General features: G+C 48.8%; 1 protein-coding gene across 8 annotated transcripts in view; it reads right to left on the minus strand.

The window, feature by feature from the left end:
- Nucleotides 1–7,208: 7,208 nt before the first annotated feature.
- AP3B1 (adaptor related protein complex 3 subunit beta 1) overlaps nucleotides 7,209–16,961 on the minus strand; it is a 269,538-nt gene continuing 259,785 nt past the window's right edge. For all 8 annotated transcript variants that reach the window (XR_011381834.1, XM_051837573.2, XM_070056312.1 and 5 more), the window contains one exon: nucleotides 7,209–7,905. Coding sequence is in view for 7 of the 8 variants with exons in the window: in XM_051837573.2 (XP_051693533.2) it covers nucleotides 7,752–7,905 (154 nt within the window). In the remaining variant the exon portion in view is untranslated. The remainder of the gene's footprint in view (nucleotides 7,906–16,961) is intronic.

The following is a 16,961-nucleotide window of genomic DNA, read 5'->3' on the forward strand; positions in this document are numbered from 1 at the left end:
CTTTCTGAGTGCGTTTATTTTCCTTGTAAATCGCCCTCGGTGGGTTCCCTGAGCTACCACTTGAGTGAGAAAGCCGGATTTGCTGGATTTACGACCCGGCTTTCCAAACCATCATCACCACTCTGTGCTCACACTGCCCGAGGGCTGGGGGCTTGTGTGTGTGGGATAACACCTGAGAAAATGTCGAGACCTCACCCAGTCTGTCAGGGGCCATGAGGCCACGGCCAGGAACCAGGCCTGGCAGGCAGCCCGGGCCGCGGCATAGCTGGAATCCGGGGTGTCCGTGCTCACCGTCCCAGCCCGGAGCCCCGTTTCCAGAGTGCGGCATCTTGAGCCTCCAGCACGGCCCTGTGAGAAGGAGGTGGCACGTGGGGTCAGACTGACACGGGACTGCCTGCCGCCCGTGCCCCAGCGAAAGGTCAGAGAAACCTCCGCAGAGGAGCCGCCACCTGACCGCGCAAGGTGTGCATCTTACCTACGCTGGGCAGCAGCGGCCCGCGTGTGGGTGGGGAGCTCCGTGGAGGGGGCTTCTGAGCACGGGAGACATGAGTCCGTGTGGGAATCCACCAACCCGGGAGAGGCAAAAGCCAAGTGGACAGGAAGTTTGGAAACGGCGGGGAGAGCAGCGATGGCGGCGGCGGGGGCCACAGCTCCCCATGTGCCTGGGGTCAGCTACCCTCCACTCGGGCGGACATGGTCACGTGCGAGCCACGCTTCTCTCCAGCCCAGCACAACAATGGGCGACGCCCCCCCTGCCCCAAACTTCACCTCTCCAGACACCGAAGGGCCCTGCTTCGTGCACAGGCCATCCTCGGTGAACAGAGTGTCCGCACGCAGGGCCCCAGCTCTCAGCCACTTCTGGGTGTGCAGGTGGAGACCAGAGCAGCCAGCCCCTGCCTGAGGGGCGCAGGGAGCCGCCGCCTGCACTTCCTGCTGCAAACAGCACGCACTTGCTAAGTAGACCTCTGCAACACAGAAGTACCCAAATCTCCGATCTCGCTAAATCCAGGCTCAAGAGGCGGGTGGAAGACGCAGGAGTGGAAGAAGCCAGGAACAACATGGCGAGGATTTGGAGGCAAAGGGAATAAATCTGTTCAAAAAAGAAGTCTGAAGAAGCCGGCAGCGGGCTGAGCCAGCCGGTGCAGGGAGAACAGAGGCTATTTGAATACTGATGTGGCCCTCACTTTCTTCCATTTCCATTAATGACATGCTCATCAAGGGCAAACAATGGGACCGGCTGCCGGCGCCTGTCACAGTGTGTGGGTGCTGGGATGCCAGGCTGTCATCCGGGCTGCATTCAGAGACCCGCACGCTAATAAGAAGTGCTCTGTGCCGTCAGTGCAGACAGGTGCTTCCGCGGCTGGGACATGCTCCGTTCCCTTCCCCTCAAAGTCTCCTCTCCCAGCCCCCTGACAGACACCATGAAATGCACAAATTAACAGCCCCATCATGTGGGGCTGCTGCTGCCTGCGGTGAAAGCAGAAAATCAAGTTGTCACCCAGGGTGCAGCGATAAAGCCACAGCCTCATTTCTCTGTTGGTGCCCCATAATAGCAAATGCCAGACAGCTGGATGGATGGGAGCCCTTAGATTACGGCCTTGATGCACTCGGGCCGGAGAATTAGTAGTGGCTGTTTCCGTGTGGATATTCTGCTCAAAACAAACATCTGGCGAGAGCAACGTTTCCCGGGGCAGACATGCTCAGAGTGGTGCCTCCTTTCACAAACAAAACCACCCCGCAAGACCCCAAACCTCAATTTGCTTAGGACTTTATCATGAGCTCCGCGCCACGTGTAGGTTCGCAAGTTAGCGAAGATCCCCGTGCCAGGATCAGTCTTGACTCCAGGGCCCGGGGCCCCGAGCTGCTCACCTCACCTCCAGCCAGCCCACCGCCTCCTCCCCACTGCCCCTCACACACCTGCCCAGACACAGGCCTCCTTGTGACATGGCCGGCTCGGGCAGCCCTGCTGTCCCAGCACCACAGCCCGACAGCTCCGAGCCTGGGACCTGACCCGGCCAGGGGAGGAAATGAAGGCTGGGGCCCTTCAGCCTCCAAGGAGCTGAATGACATACGGCCTGAGAACTTCCACATAGAACAGGAAGAGCAACTACGGCAACTTACCCCATAAAACCCCCCTCCTGTCATTTTTATAGTAACAGTAAAACACTTTACGGGATTTATGAGCTTCATAATGACTACGAAGGCTGGTAGCTGAATTAGAACCCACTTGGAAGTACACGAGCAACTGGGAACGCTCCTCCTTCCCCGTCCCCATCCCCAGAGCCGCTCTGTCCGCTTCCTGTTCACCCGGGGACAGTGCCTGGGCCCGAGATGGCGACTTGCTCCTGAAGCCCTCACCCCTGCTGCAGAGCCCAGAGCGACAGACGCCCCGGGGAGACACTTCCTCCAGGGCCTCACACCACACACGCACCCACTCGGTCCTCTCTGCAGGGCCTGTGAGGCCGGGAGCAGCTCCGGGGAGAACCCCGGGACTCGGGTCCACGCCCTCTCACTGTCACGGGAACAGAAGTGGAGCCCGTCGGAAGTTTACGGAAGCACCCCGAGCCCCAGCAGCAGGGTGTGGGTGGGGGTCAAGGTCAAGTCTCTGACAGCCGGCAGGGACCGCATGGGGAGCCGGCAGGCAGGCTCTGTTTTGTTTCCATTTCTCTCCTTAAGTCTTCCTGCTCCCCGAGGATTTTTCTGGAGGGGTAATAAAATAAAATGGGTGAAACAAAGCCATAAGCCAGTTAAGTCTGAAAGACACGTCGTCTCATCTGAAGGAAGAAACGGACCATTTCCATGCCTCGGGCTGACAGCGACGCCTGAGCTGGCGATAGTGCTATTGCGGTTGATTTATAGAATAATGGGGTGACAAATGATGACAAAAATAAACTTTTACTGCACTGAACTGCTCCTTTATTTATGAAATTTGGCCAAGTAGTGAAATCTTTTATCTGCAAGCTGTAACATGGAGTGGGAGCGAGCGATTATGGTGTGGTAATAGTGGTCCAGCAATGGAGGCTGAGTCAGTTGGAAATGGATTGAGGTAAAATAACTGGCGCACCATGATAAATGTGAACAGCGCTTTGCTGACAGATGATCTAACAGGTGTTCATAACAACTATATAAGAGGATTTATTTATGACCAGCCACAGCCGCCACACTGTAAATCAGCTCCAGCAGCTGCACACCGCGGAAGCCCGGTCCCCGGTGGAAGGGCCGCGCGGGGGCCCGGAGCGCAGGACTCGCTCCAGAATCCGAATCACCAAATAACGTGTTTTTAGGTAATTACGCCACAGCACAGAAATCATAATGACTTTCAATTAGGAGACAGAGCTGCCCACAACTTTGTTTACCAAATAGTTTTGTTCAGGCCCCAAGAGCAAAACGGGGACTCTGGGACAAGGAGAGCGCGGCCCTGGGCGAGGCTTTGCGGGCTGGCCTGGAAGAGGCCCCGTCACTCTCACTGGCTCCCCTTTCTACGGCCCAAAAAGTCAAACCCTCAGTTGGGGGGACGACTGGTTTTCCTCCAGCTTCTGTAAGAGCTTCCCCAAGGCGGCACACACGGCTTACTGGCCTGCAAGGAGCTCGGCTGTGGCTCCCGACCAGGCTCAGGGACCCCCCTCACAGCGGCCTGGAACGCGTGGTTGTGAGGGCCCGGGCTCCCAGCAGTCCCCTCCTGTTACCCGTGTGGAAGCAGATCCTTCCACCCAGCAAGTGCTGGCTCCCCGCACTGCGGGCACACACAAGAGGCAGCGGCTCTAGCCCGGGGGAAGTCAGAATGCGGGCTGGGCAGCTGGAGAGAGCCCATCTAGAGCTCACCTCTCCGGCCCCCGTTTTCCAGTACTGGTCCCTCGGCCACCTCTGCCTCCTCTCCCACCCCAGGCCAGCTCACGAGAAGGGTGGAGAAGGTGCGGGTCTCTGTTCCAAATGCCCGCAGAGCAGCCGCGTCTCCAGGCCCCAGAACGAATGTGCCTACTGGCTAGGTTTTCTAACCCCCTTGGATTTCGGGTAAAGACTTCTAGATTTGAGCCTGCATCTGCAGTGTCTCTGGCCCTCAAGCCCGAGAGGGGGGACCCGTGCTTGGCTGTGATAACCCCACCTCTTGAGTCGCAGGGCTTTGCTCCACACATCCACTGAATCAGCTAGGAACTGAATGCACCTGCACAGACCATACCGCGCACATAAAATCAGCTCCAGAGACAGAAATGAGGTGAGAAGATTAGAAATTTTAGTATCATCTCAACTCATGACCACTTAACCAGTAAATAGATACTAATCGAATTTAATATTTTTAGCCACTTAGACTGTCAGTCTGAAAAGACGCTGTCATGGCACCAGAAGCCATGAAAATCCCCAAGGAAATTCATAAAACTGGCCCAGAGATAGAAGAGTAACAGCCCAGGCCTGTTTCCCATCTCCCTGCCCCTGGGCTACTGACAACATGGCCCAGCTCCACACGTGGCCTCCCCTCTGGACCATCCCAGACCACAGAGGTGGCCCAGCCTGAGGGTGACAGCGGGAGAGAGACTGAGGAGACAGTGTGCTCACAGCGTGCTTTCTGTACAAGGCTGTTTAAAAAAAACTTGACATTTCTTCTTCAAAACCACTTTTAAGGTAAGTCTCGGCTGATAACAATACAAGAGTATTTCAGAAAACTCACGGGAAAATGGAATGAGAAGTTAATTTTGATATAAGAACGTTTTGAAGTCCGCATGTACGAGGGGCTTTGAAAAGGTCACGGCAAAGCGTATGTGAGAAACCTGTGCAGGAGTGAAGACGCTCTGCGCCTGCGTGGACGCAGCCTTCGCTCCAGGTACTTCCACAGCCTCCCTTCTCGCACTCCCAGGGGCTCACTCTTCTCTTCCCCTCAACACCACCCACTCTTGGGCCCTCAGCTGAGCCTTCTCACACCCACCCATCGCTTCCTCCCTGAAACCTGGTGGCACTGCTGGGAGCTTCCTCACTGCTTCAGAGGCTGCGGCCCAGAGACCACCGCGGTCAGCTGATCGTGTGGCATCCAACCTGGTCCTTGGAAAAGAATCAACACGGTGGTTAGCGTCCCTGCTCAGAGCATACACTGTGCCCTGCTTACCCCAGTGACAAGGAGTAGGAGAACGTCACGTGGCAGCGCCCTGGAGGCCCTCCGGAAGCAGTCATCAAACAGGGCACAGAGTCTCTGATTCTGACAGGATCCCCCGTCTAGCCAAGGGTGAACCCTCCTATCAGACCTAAGACTGCAACCAACTGCAACCTTGAGACGCCTCACTTTTAGTCGCCGGTCTCCTAACGTCTAGGGAAGAGAGCAGAAACGATCATGAGGATCTTCCCTGGAGAGAGACCGGCCAAGCTGAAGCAGCAGAGGGGACAAGCAGGTGCCCTCAGCCAGCACAGTGGGCACCCCAGGGCTGGTGGCACCTCGAGGGAGGGGTGGCAGCAGTGGGCCTCCATGAGCACAAAGCAAAACCCTGCAGGGCTGCGCTGGCTGCTTCTCTGTTCACCAGGCGGCAGGCTTCTCTGGGAGGGGTGGGGTGCCCCTTGTGTCCACCGCAGCCCGGACAGCGCCCATGGTGGTCCTTCTCATTCCCGGGGCACGTGGGACGGCTCTGTCAGCTGGTGCTGTTACACGGGGCCCCTTTCCCTCTGGATACGCGAGAGGAATTTTTTCCCCCTCTCTTTAAACCAAGTTTCTTGTAAGGGTCACAGGGACAACAGAGAGGAGACAAACTGCTGAAAAGATCTTAGGTTTTCCCTTAGCTGGCCCAACTTTTCTTTTTAAAAAATACATTATTTATCATTCTCGGATTCACATCTAACGCAACATCAAAATTCTTAACCTGGTACACAGTTCTGCAAATGTTGCTAAATATTAAAAATAATGCAGTATTTTAGCAAGCTCATGGCTACAGTCATATCAGAGTAAAAATTCCCCAATTCTTATTATAAATAAAGCAAATGTATTGTGATACCAAAAATGAGGCCCAGTCTGAAATTCACTATGAGAGCCATTCTTCAAGACTGGTGTACATAAAATGTCCCATTAACTGAACATTAAAATGAAAAAATACAGCCAGAATTAGAAATTCAACATTGTCTAACTTGACTCAATGGAACAATTTAAAGATAATCATGGATTATGATAAAGGAAATATGAGGCCAGGAAACCTGAGTCACTGTACAAAGAAAAAAAGAAGCCTAACCTTAACCTTGGGAACTTGATCACTTTGCTGACTTCATTTCTGTGCAGGACAATTTTAATAATAGTAAGCTGGTGATGTGAAAGCAGTTCAACTGTGAGTTCGCACTACAGGTGAGGGAGGATATTAACTGGTTCACACGTTACGCCGACTTGACTCGGACTGTCAATCTAGAAGCTGAAAACACGTTACTCAAAAGTGCAGTCCTGTCATGTCGGCAACTAAACTCCACTGTGTGATGTTTTCAAGAGCAGTGCCCCGAATGCACTTTTTCCTCAGCCTGCCCAACTCTGTACACTGACCACAGCTACTGACCCCAAATCCCCAAGTCACGACGCCCTCAGGAACAGGGTTAATGAGGGACACGCAACAGCCCGCAGCGACAGAGGCAGAGGCGGCGCAGCACCCCCGCCCCGCGCCCACCGGCCCAGGGCCTTCCTGGGCGGCCCACAGCGCTGCGGGCCCTCCGCTCAGTTCCAGGAGCTGCACGCAGCGTCCCCACCTAGGTCGGCGCGTCGCCGGCCCACACCTGTGCCGTCACCAAGGTGCAGTCACAACGGATCCAGGCTGCTCACCACACAAGCATCTGGTAAAACAGCACCTTGCCTACCTCAGCAGACAGAATAAACACTCTAAGAAAAATGCTACTTACTGGCTTTCAAAATTTCTGCAGTTAACTATGTACCAGTTGGCTGCCTTCAAAGTCGGTCCTCAAAATCTGTGAAGGCAAAGTGACTCTCTCAGAGCCCACGCAGCGGGTGTGGCCGGCCTCGTTAGCAGATCTCTGCTACAGCTGGAAAGCGCGTGAGAGAAGCGGTGCCTTTCCCTGGACTTCACCACAACGCAACTAGAAAACTTACCTGCTGGAAGGTGGGTTTTCTTTCGCTAATTAAACCTCACTGCATCTGTGCGTAATGTCACACTCGAAATATTTACTTGAGAACAAAGAAACCTCAGCATATGGACTCCAGGATTACAGAGTTCTTCTCATTGAAAATGCAAAGGCAAGTGTTACTCATATGCTCCTTTATTTATCTTGTTTTTCAGAGATAATTTCATGATGATCGTTATCAATAACCAATCACAATACAAGGCAATTGCAAAGACCGAGCTTCTGCATTTAATTCTAAAGGGGTGGGGTGCCGTCCTCACATGCCCCGCCGAGGCCCTGAGACTCTTTCTTCGCTAATGTTTGCTTCCTGCTGAAGGGAAGATGGTTTCCAATGAACTTTGAACATCCAATTCGTGTCCATCATCGTCGAAGAGAAAGAGGAGGGAGAGGCCGAAAGGAGGCGCAGGACAGAGAGAACGCACATGGGCTCCAGAGCTGAGATAACTGACAGTGAAGTATATGTTCTTTGGTTAGCAAGGCAGAAGGGGAGAGTCGCATACATGATAGATACACACTAGCATTCTACAGCAGGAGACGAGGATGTGGGAGCGCCTGCCCCCCCACTGCCAGATGGAAGGGCTATTATTATAAATGAAAGGCGGCAGCAGTGGATGCCAGGCACTTTTGTTGTGTGCCAGCCTCTGAAGTCCAGATGTAAGCAGTCACCCCTGGGACAGGACAGGCTTCAGCTCCCGCAGCAGCACAGAGCCAATCACAGTTTTCTCGGTGTTGATGATGAGCTGGGCTGTAGAGCCTTCCTTCAGCTCCACCGTGACCAGCATCAGTGACCCACTGTGCACAGTTCTAGCTGCAAACCTGCAAAAGAGAGAGACTGAGACCTTGTATCTCGAGAGGAGAAGAGGGCAGACGGCATACATTCAAATGGATCTGCAATAACTGCTTTTCTCAAATGGAATAATTTAGTGCAGGCTCCCTACTGCCAAAAACCCAAAGCCAAACATCCTTCTGGAAAAAAAAAAATCAATACACTGCCCAGCCCATGTTTGCCAAAAGCAGGTAATTGTAGCGCATCTTTAAAACAAAACAGGAAACGGAGCTCTATTTTACTTATTAGTTTGAACAGGAGATGCACATGAGTAACTCCCTACTAGGATACATTTGGAAGTCACTCACTCATTTGATATTTAATACTTACCATGCACAGGCCCATTTAAAATAAGCCATTATATTTTTATTTTAAAAACATGTTAAGAAATGGTACCTTCTCAAAGAGCTTGAAAATTTAATTCCTCATATCTAAAAATGATTATGCAAGAAGTTAGATAATTTTATGTACATGATAAAATTCTTACTAAGTCTCCATGAATTCACTCATGTAAAAATAATCCAATTCAATCTCTAATGTTAATGATGACATGAAACAAAACCACGTGACAGCCAAGTGCCACCTCACACTTTGCTGTTTCTTTCTTTTTTGAATGTTCAGAATATAACAGAGGTAATTCGAGGTCCACGGCTCTATTACTAAATTCCAAGACACGAAGAACCCACTAATTACATGGAGTTAAAAGCGAAACTAGCCTTTTAAGCACTGCAATTCACTGAGGAGCCGTTGGAGGCACAGTGAACTTCTGTCAATCCTGCTAATTCATTCTGCATGAGGCCGCAGGAAGAGGACTGGGACCCGGGGGCCTCTGTCCCCACATGGAGCGTGTCCCACACATGTGTGGGGGAGGCAGGCTGGCTGCAGGGATGACTGGAGAAAAACAAAGTTGCCCACAGGAGCTTTTGAAAACACTAACAAGTGTGGAGCAGGTCTGTGACCTGCCGTGACCCCACTTTGCAGGGCCGATCCCCTTTCCCCTTTCTGTGCGACACGTGTCTGAATCTGAGCCATCTGCCTCAATTTGCGCGACATCTTCAGCCACAATGGCACCCCGTTAGCCCTGACAACGGCTCACAATGCCTAGAAATGAACCTGCCGCGCTGACAGCACGCTGCGGACTGTTCAAGAGCAAACCAACTGGTCAGTGTCTCGTGTCTGCCGATCAGCGTGGGCCGCGCACACAGCCCACGTGTCCTCAGGGATCTGTTTAATTACCATCAACATAAAGGAGCGAGTTTATCAGGAGGCACTCAGGAAAACTTCACTCCTGACTTAATTAAAATATTAGCCACTTCAGCAGGAAGCAGATTCTCTTCAAATGAAAAGTAATTTCTTTTTTCAGTTGTTTTTAAAATGACACCAAGATCTCATAATGTATTAGTTTCATTTTTTGGAACCCTAACAGCCATTTTTGGCCTAAACAGGATCATGAAAAGCAGTTTTCGAACAATAATCAGAATAACGCATGAAAAGCAAAATAAATATGCCAATTTAACTAAATTGAAAATACCGTCAACACCTGCAAGTGGTGTTTCCAAACGCGAGCGGGCTGTTGACACAGTGTGTCAGAAAGCCTCCTGGTTATTTACCTGTGCTGTCTCCAAACACGCTGGACACTCCAAGTATCTGCCCCGCAGTTCCTCTCCTGACAGGAGCAATTTAAGCAGCCCTTTTTGGAACATCAATCACGGCAGTGTTTCCAGGGAAGCTTTTATAAGGCTTCTAATAAGGCTTCTAACGTACGTATCCGCCCGCTTCTCAGCTGCACACCCGAGGCCAGGGACTGGGCCCCTGCACCCGCGCTCGGCGAGCAGGGGGCACAGAGGCCGCCGGCTCCCACTCACGCCCTCTCCCGGCGCCCCTCCCAGGCGTCTGCGTTTCTTTTGTCTGGATTTTTAAGGCTTTTTGGCTTCACGGGATAAAGCTATTGCTATTATTTCTGTTAATCCATGTCACGAAAAGACACAAAAGACTGTCTCTCCACTCATATATGTAACTTTCCCCACAGATGTGGTTATCACGCCAGTAACTCATTCAACAGATATTTCAACAGGGGTGCCTACTCCTGATAGGGTTATAATTGTGTCAACAACAGTGTTATTAGTCCCTTTATTTACTTAACACTTGTGCCTTGGGACCACAGAGGCAGATTATGTCTGAATAGCAACACAAAAGCACTGTGGTTTGAATCTCAGGCCCATTTTGTCTCTATTAAAAACTTGGAGTCAATGTTACAGTCATACAGACTTGGCACACAGATGTCAGTTTTGGTGTCAGCACCTTTACCAGGATTACAACGAATGCCTCGTACACGTTTCTGAAATCCGATTACGACAAAATCCTCAGCACTCCGCGGAAAAGAGGCCGTGCTCGCGCTGCAGTGGGAAGCGCTCACCACATCGCCCTGGCAACAGTCTGCTAGCTGCTATCCAAGCAACTGCTTTTCACCAGGTCTATTCTAACGGGCACCCATGGTAGGAGCAGTGCTTTAAAGCAGAAGAACAGAAGATCAGCCGTTACGACACTCTGATTTCGCAGGCCAGGAAGGATGCATTTAATTGGAACACAGCATGATAATGCTAGTTTGTTTTGGTCCACCCTCCCAAATCTAATCATCAGCTCCCCAACAGGCTATGGCGTAACACACGTGTAGATGGTGAGGAGAGTCCCAGCGAGTAGCAGCTAGCTGCCGGACGCGTAACACACGTGTAGATGGTGAGGGGAGTCCCAGCGAGTAGCAGCTAGCTGCCGGACGCAGGAAGCGCTGCCGGACACAGGAAGCGCTGGCTGCAAGGTCAGCTTGGTCACTTACCTCCTAAACTTCATGGCTGACCCGACTGCCTGCACTTCCCTCATGCTCACACCACTCGGACAGTGGGTTCTCACTTCCTGGCTTCATCTGCTCCCTTGGGCAGCTCCCTGGGATGTGGACACTGAGGCCTCTTGAGAAGTCCATGCACTTGCCCAGAGACATGCAGCGAGTGCACAGGTGAGCAGGGGCTCAGGCCCAGCGTTCGGACTGAGTCCCACACACTCTGTGAGTGTAGACGAACACGCACCCCGAGCAGCAGCTTTTTTCGGGGTCTTCCCATCTATCTAATGTGTGTATAGTCTATTGTTCCTACTTGAAGGAGGAAGATCTTCCCCTTCAAAAACTGGGTACTTGACTTTGTATTATGCAATTCAGAGCATCTTGAATTGAGTCCCTGTTGTAATTCTTATCTTTAAAGACCTAAGAATTTTTCAATATCAGCAACCTGTATTCCCTCAAGAGTCCCCAGCAATATGAGCCTTTTTTGAATGGAGCTGTGACACAGGGAGCGACTACGAGGAGGCCAGTCAACCTCGGAAAGCAGTAACGCCACAGCTGAGAGCGAGTACGCGGGATGACAGTTCAAGATGTATTGCCTGTGTACGGCGGGCTCCAGGTCATTAAAAGGATACCATCTAGGTATTTTTCATAATTTTTCATTTCATTCTATCACCAGGCACTGGTTGTTTGTAATCACCAACTGAGAAGGTATAACTGTTTGGATATATCTGCATTTCATCTTATTAATATCTTTTTCTCTGTTATCTCTAGCAACTGATATTTAATCTTTGAGGCCTGTAAGAATTCTTAAGATTTAAGAAAAAGAACAGAAGCAGGTTGCTAAAGCTAAATGAAAAAATGTTTCAATCTTCTCAAAAAGTTGTTTTGCCTTAACTCACGTCAGAATTATGAGAATAGGCAAATAACAAGAAAATTGAACAAATATGTTACCCATAATACACAAATTCACTCCCTCATTGTGCCTAAACCATGCTTTTTCTGATCTGAGAAACTGGCTACAGATTTTGTTAGAAGGAAAGGAATCCTACAACTCAACTGTTGCAGCAATTACAATGTTAAGAACACAACATGACTTCAACATGTTTATCTGGGAGGCTGCACCAGCCTCCAGGGCATTTGGGAACACAAAATTCTTTACGGAGAATCAGACATGTAACACCAACGCAGCTGCTGAGACATGATTCTGCTGCTCTTGGATGGTCTCCCTGCTTTCTGGTTTTTCTATTCTGAGCTCAATTTTCTCGTGCTTTCTGTTCTACTGGTTACCAGGAGCTGTGACAATGGCCCGCTCAGGCTAAAACTTTTTTTTCTGCTCTGTACATGAAGCCTTCAATTACTGCCTGCTGAAGCAGACAGAATCCTATTAGTAAGAAAGACGATCACAGGGTGCAGTGCCCTGCCCTAGCTGTATAAAAATAATTAGTCCAAAGTTGACAGATGTGTAATGAAGTCGCACAATCATTATATGTAAGAAATACTGGTTTGAATAAGCCCCTAAACATCAATACCAAAGCATGGTGATTGGGAGTGTTATCTTCTAAAGGATTTAGGATTATAAATCCTTATATTATCTTGGGGTGATATAATAGCACATTTTAAACTGGCAGAGAATTTGTTAAGTTGTAAAAAAATTCTATTTTATTTACTATAGGATGATAAAGTTAAGTTTATTATACTACTGAATCAATGATGAAAAAATACACGATTCAAGTTTCAAGAATTTAAAAGCAATGTACTTCCCCATATTTTCACAAAACTGACCAACAACAGTATTTCCCCTAACATACAAATAGAAGCATTAAAGCCAGAAATAAGTGACCATCATAACTGAGGCCTACTTTCCAATCTTTAGAGATGGCATAAAAAACATGTTCCACATTCTCAGGTCAATGATGAATTCTTTCTTTACAAAGAGACGTTCGAATAATCTGTGAACTTCCTCAAAGACAACATAAAATATCCCGTTTTTTTCAGAGCATTTCTGGTTTATTTGGTGGGGGTACGTAAGTTAGGTGTTAAGAAGAGAAAAAGAGAAAACAAACACACCCCTACCCCATTATGATTCTTTACACAATTCTGAACACAGAAAAAAACCATCAAAATACCCTTCTTTCATTTTTATATGAAAACAGTTAATATCCACTCGTCAAACTACTGCATTCGAGGATGTGCCCTCACAAACAGTGAAATTAAATACAGCTTAGACACAGAATGCTTCGGAGATTAGTGGGCTGCGCAGTCTGGCTGCTCAGGAAACGCTCAGCTGTGTCTGCGACGTGAAAACATCCGAGGGCTGCACTCGCTTTTCAAAGGAGCTGCTCCGGGGCCTGCAGAGCTCTAGGCAGACAAAGAAACAGTGCTGCCCTCTACTGGGCAGTGCCGACCGGCGCGAGGGCTCTGCTCAGAGACCTACATCGGTTCCTCACCTGCTCGTCCTGTTCCAGATGCCAACGTTGCCACACTGTAGAAAAGAACTACACCTAGCATCCCTGGTATTCCAGCAATCCCTGACATCTTTCTAATATATAAATATTATATTTAATTATATTATATTTAAAATAAAGATATTTATCTGTTCATACCAAATTTTGTGTTAGGGTGGATGAGGTGGGCTGACAGTAGGATCAGTGGGTATAGATAGCATCAGGGCACCAAGACATTACATGTTACTTGATAAGTACAAATGACTTTCCATTATGATCCTGCAAAATGACTCGACAGTTACCAGGGTAAAAGAAAGAAAACAACCGACAAATAGAAACAGTAACCCCAGAGTTAATCAATCTAAGAACAGAAGAAAGGGAAATACTGGACTCCAACAAGTGACTACACCATTTATGCCTGTAACCCTAGCACTAGGAAAATGCATCACAAAGGTCTTAGAAAATACTGAGGAAGTTACATACTGCAGACCTTTCAAGATATAAAAATAGACACCCCTGTTTTCTCTATTAGTGAATAGGAAAGGTTGGATGAATTCAAGGCACAGAAACAAAACCACGTGGGGCAGGTGGCTGTCATGGCGGTTAGGACACTGCGTGGGACATCCATGTCCTCTGTCAGAGTGCCCAGGTTCAAGTCCCGGCTCTGCTTCTGACTCCAGCTTCCTGCTGAGGTGCACCTGAGGAGGCAGCAGTGAGGGTTCCAGTGCTGGGTTCCTGCTGCCCTCTCGGAGACCTGGACTGAGCTCCAGGCTCCCGGGCTTTGGCCTGGCCAAGACCAGCTACTGTAAGCATATAGGGAGACTCAGTGGATGGAAGATCTTTGTCTCTCTCTGTCTTTCAAATGAAGTGAAAAGAAATGAATACAAATTTAAGAAAATAAACAACTTGTTCTTTAAACAGTCTTTACTTGTATTGGTAACTTACAAAACCGAGTGCCCAGTTGCCATGGACACATTGTTCCATGCATGGTGCCACATTTTTCCAAATAGTTAAGGACTTAAGTTACAATAGTAGAAGCATTTATTCTTCTAAGACTATATATATTCAAAACATGCAGGTCAAAAAGTAACAGGGTAAAAGAAACCCCAAAGCATTAATTAAGACACACGGGAAGAAAGGACCCATGTACTGAAGGTAAGTTAACAGTTAAAGCAAAAGCGGAGACAGCCAGCAGAGGTACAGTATCCTATCCTCTCCCAAACATCCCTTTATAGGGTCAGTTTATGTGTGTGTGTGTGTGTGTGTGTGTGTGTGTGTTTTGACAGGCAGAGTTAGCGAGAGAGAGAGAGAGAGAGAGAGGGAGAGAGAGAGGTCTTCCTTCCGTTGGTTCACCCCCCAGGTGCTTCCTCCTGGTCTCCTATGCGGGTGCAGCACCAAAGCACTTGGGCCATCCTCCACTGCCTTCCCAGGCCACAGCAGAGAGCTGGACTGGAAGAGAAGCAACCGGGACAGAACCCGGTGTCCCAACTGGGACTAGAACCTGAGGTGCTGGCGCCACAGGTGGAGGATTAGCCTAGTGAGCCACGGCGCTGACCAATAACCCAGTTTCTATCCTGCTGCATGAGCCTCCTTCCTAACCCGCATGTAACTTCTCGCAGAGATCACAAGAAAGTCCTCCTGGCCCTAGAGAACCCAGATTCCACACTTGTGCCTGATTCCATCTCCTTTAAAACACATTAAAACCTGACCTTTCCTTTCCCAATCCATTCATCTGCTGGTTCACTGCTGTCTTGTCCTTTATATATATTTTATTGGTATTAATTAATTAGTATTACCTTTTTAAAGAAACATTATTTATTTGAAAGACAGAACTACACAGAGAGAGAGAGACAGAAAGAGATCCTCTATCCACTGGTTCACTCCCCAGATGGCCACAAATGCCAGGGTTAGGTCAGGCTAAAGCCAGGAGCCGGGAAGTTCTTCCAGTCTGCCACGTGGTAGCTGGGGCCCAAGCACTTGGGCCATCTCCTGCTGCCTTGCAGAGCGGCTGGGGCTCAAACCAGTGCTCCAGTTTGGGATGCCAGCACTGCAGACATCAGCTTAGCTCTCTCTGCACAATGCCTGCCCCTTTTAATTTTTAAGCGGTGTACCTCTGCCAAAATACTTAAAACGGCACGAGTGGTAATAAATGTCCACTGACACCTGACTGGGGAGATGATATGATGCAAGAGGCGCGGAGGCAGCTGTGGCTCAGCACCACTGGGCTGCTGTGTGGGGAAGACCAGTGTCCTCATCAGGCGCCTTGCCCCAAGGAAGTCAGGTTTCTTGTCTTCTTTAAAATGTAAAAAACAAACAAAACAGTCTAGAACTTCCAGTTGTGGCAACAGATTAAAAATATTTTAGGGGCCAGTGCTGTGGCATAGCGCATAAAGCTGCCATCTACAGGCTGGCATCCCATGTGGGCACCGGTTCGAGTCCCAGCTGCTCCACTTCCGATGGCGCTCTCTGCTATAGCCTGATAAAGTGCTGGGTTACAGTCAAGGACTGCCTCACGTAAAAAGACCCTAGTTCAGTGGGGACACAGGCAGGGGTTATAAATAATAACCGAACAGAAAAACGACCATGTAAAAAATACTGCATAAAATTCTCTTCAGGCTGTGAACCATGAATACAGTTTGTCTTTAGACTTTGGTCCCATTCCCAAGATACCTCATTCTACATACGCAAACATGCTAACATTTTTTTAAAAATCCAAAATCCCAAACACCATGGTTCCAAGCGTGCCAGGTCAGGATACTGAACCTGTGTCCTTTGGCTCTCTGAGCCTGTCACTCATTTAGAACATTAAAACCCAATGCCACATAATCTAACAGTAGGTACACTTTCTCCATGGATCTTCAAGTATTAGCTTCATAGGAAATGTTCCTGGGATTTGAAGTACATTCTATAAAACTTGTACTCCTTTAATTGATTTTTTTCTTAATGGGGAACATTTTCTGCTGATGTGTCAGGGACCATTTTCTACTACGTGCTAAATTAAAATTTCTGCTTTATACTACTACATACTTCTGCATATTAACTGAAGTTCACTTTCTGTTAGACAATTCTTGTACTAAGTATTTCTTTACTTGATATTTAAGGTAAAGATACTCAAATTTTGAAATGTAATGTGGGGGCCGGCCGGCACTGTGGCACAGTGGGTAAAGCCACCACCTGCAGCGCCAGCATCCCATATGGGTGCTGGCTCAAGTCCTGGCTGCTGCACTTCCTATCCAGCTCTCTGCTTATGGCCTGGGAAAGCAGTGGAAGTCAGCCCAAGTCCTTGGGCCCCTGCACCCACGTGGGAGACCTGGAAGAAGCTCCTGGCTCCTGGCTTCGGATCAGCACAGCTCTGGCTGTTGCAGTCAACTGGGGAGTGAACCTGTAGAAGACCTCTCTCTCTCTTCTCTCTCTCTCTCTCTCTGCTTCTCCTTCTCTCTCTGTGTAACTCTGACTTTCAAATAAATAAATAAATCTTTAAAAAAAAAAGTAACATGACTAAATTAGTTTAAACCATGCAATAGGAACTTCACTCATTAAACACTTAAAATATACTAGCACTTACTAAAATTCCTGTAAGAAAAGATCCTGAAAAATGACATAGAATACAGGCTAGTCAAGAGCAATTTATCACACCGAAAATGTTAACCTTTTAAAGTACCAATAATCAAAGTTTAAAAAAATTCCAAACTGACAACCTTTACTCGAAGCCAGCAGCAGTGTGGCTTTGATGCTGCTCCTCAAAAACTCCCAAGAGCGGCTCTCGAGG

This window comes from Oryctolagus cuniculus, chromosome 14 (assembly GCF_964237555.1).
Source record: "Oryctolagus cuniculus chromosome 14, mOryCun1.1, whole genome shotgun sequence".
NCBI lineage: Eukaryota > Metazoa > Chordata > Mammalia > Lagomorpha > Leporidae > Oryctolagus > Oryctolagus cuniculus.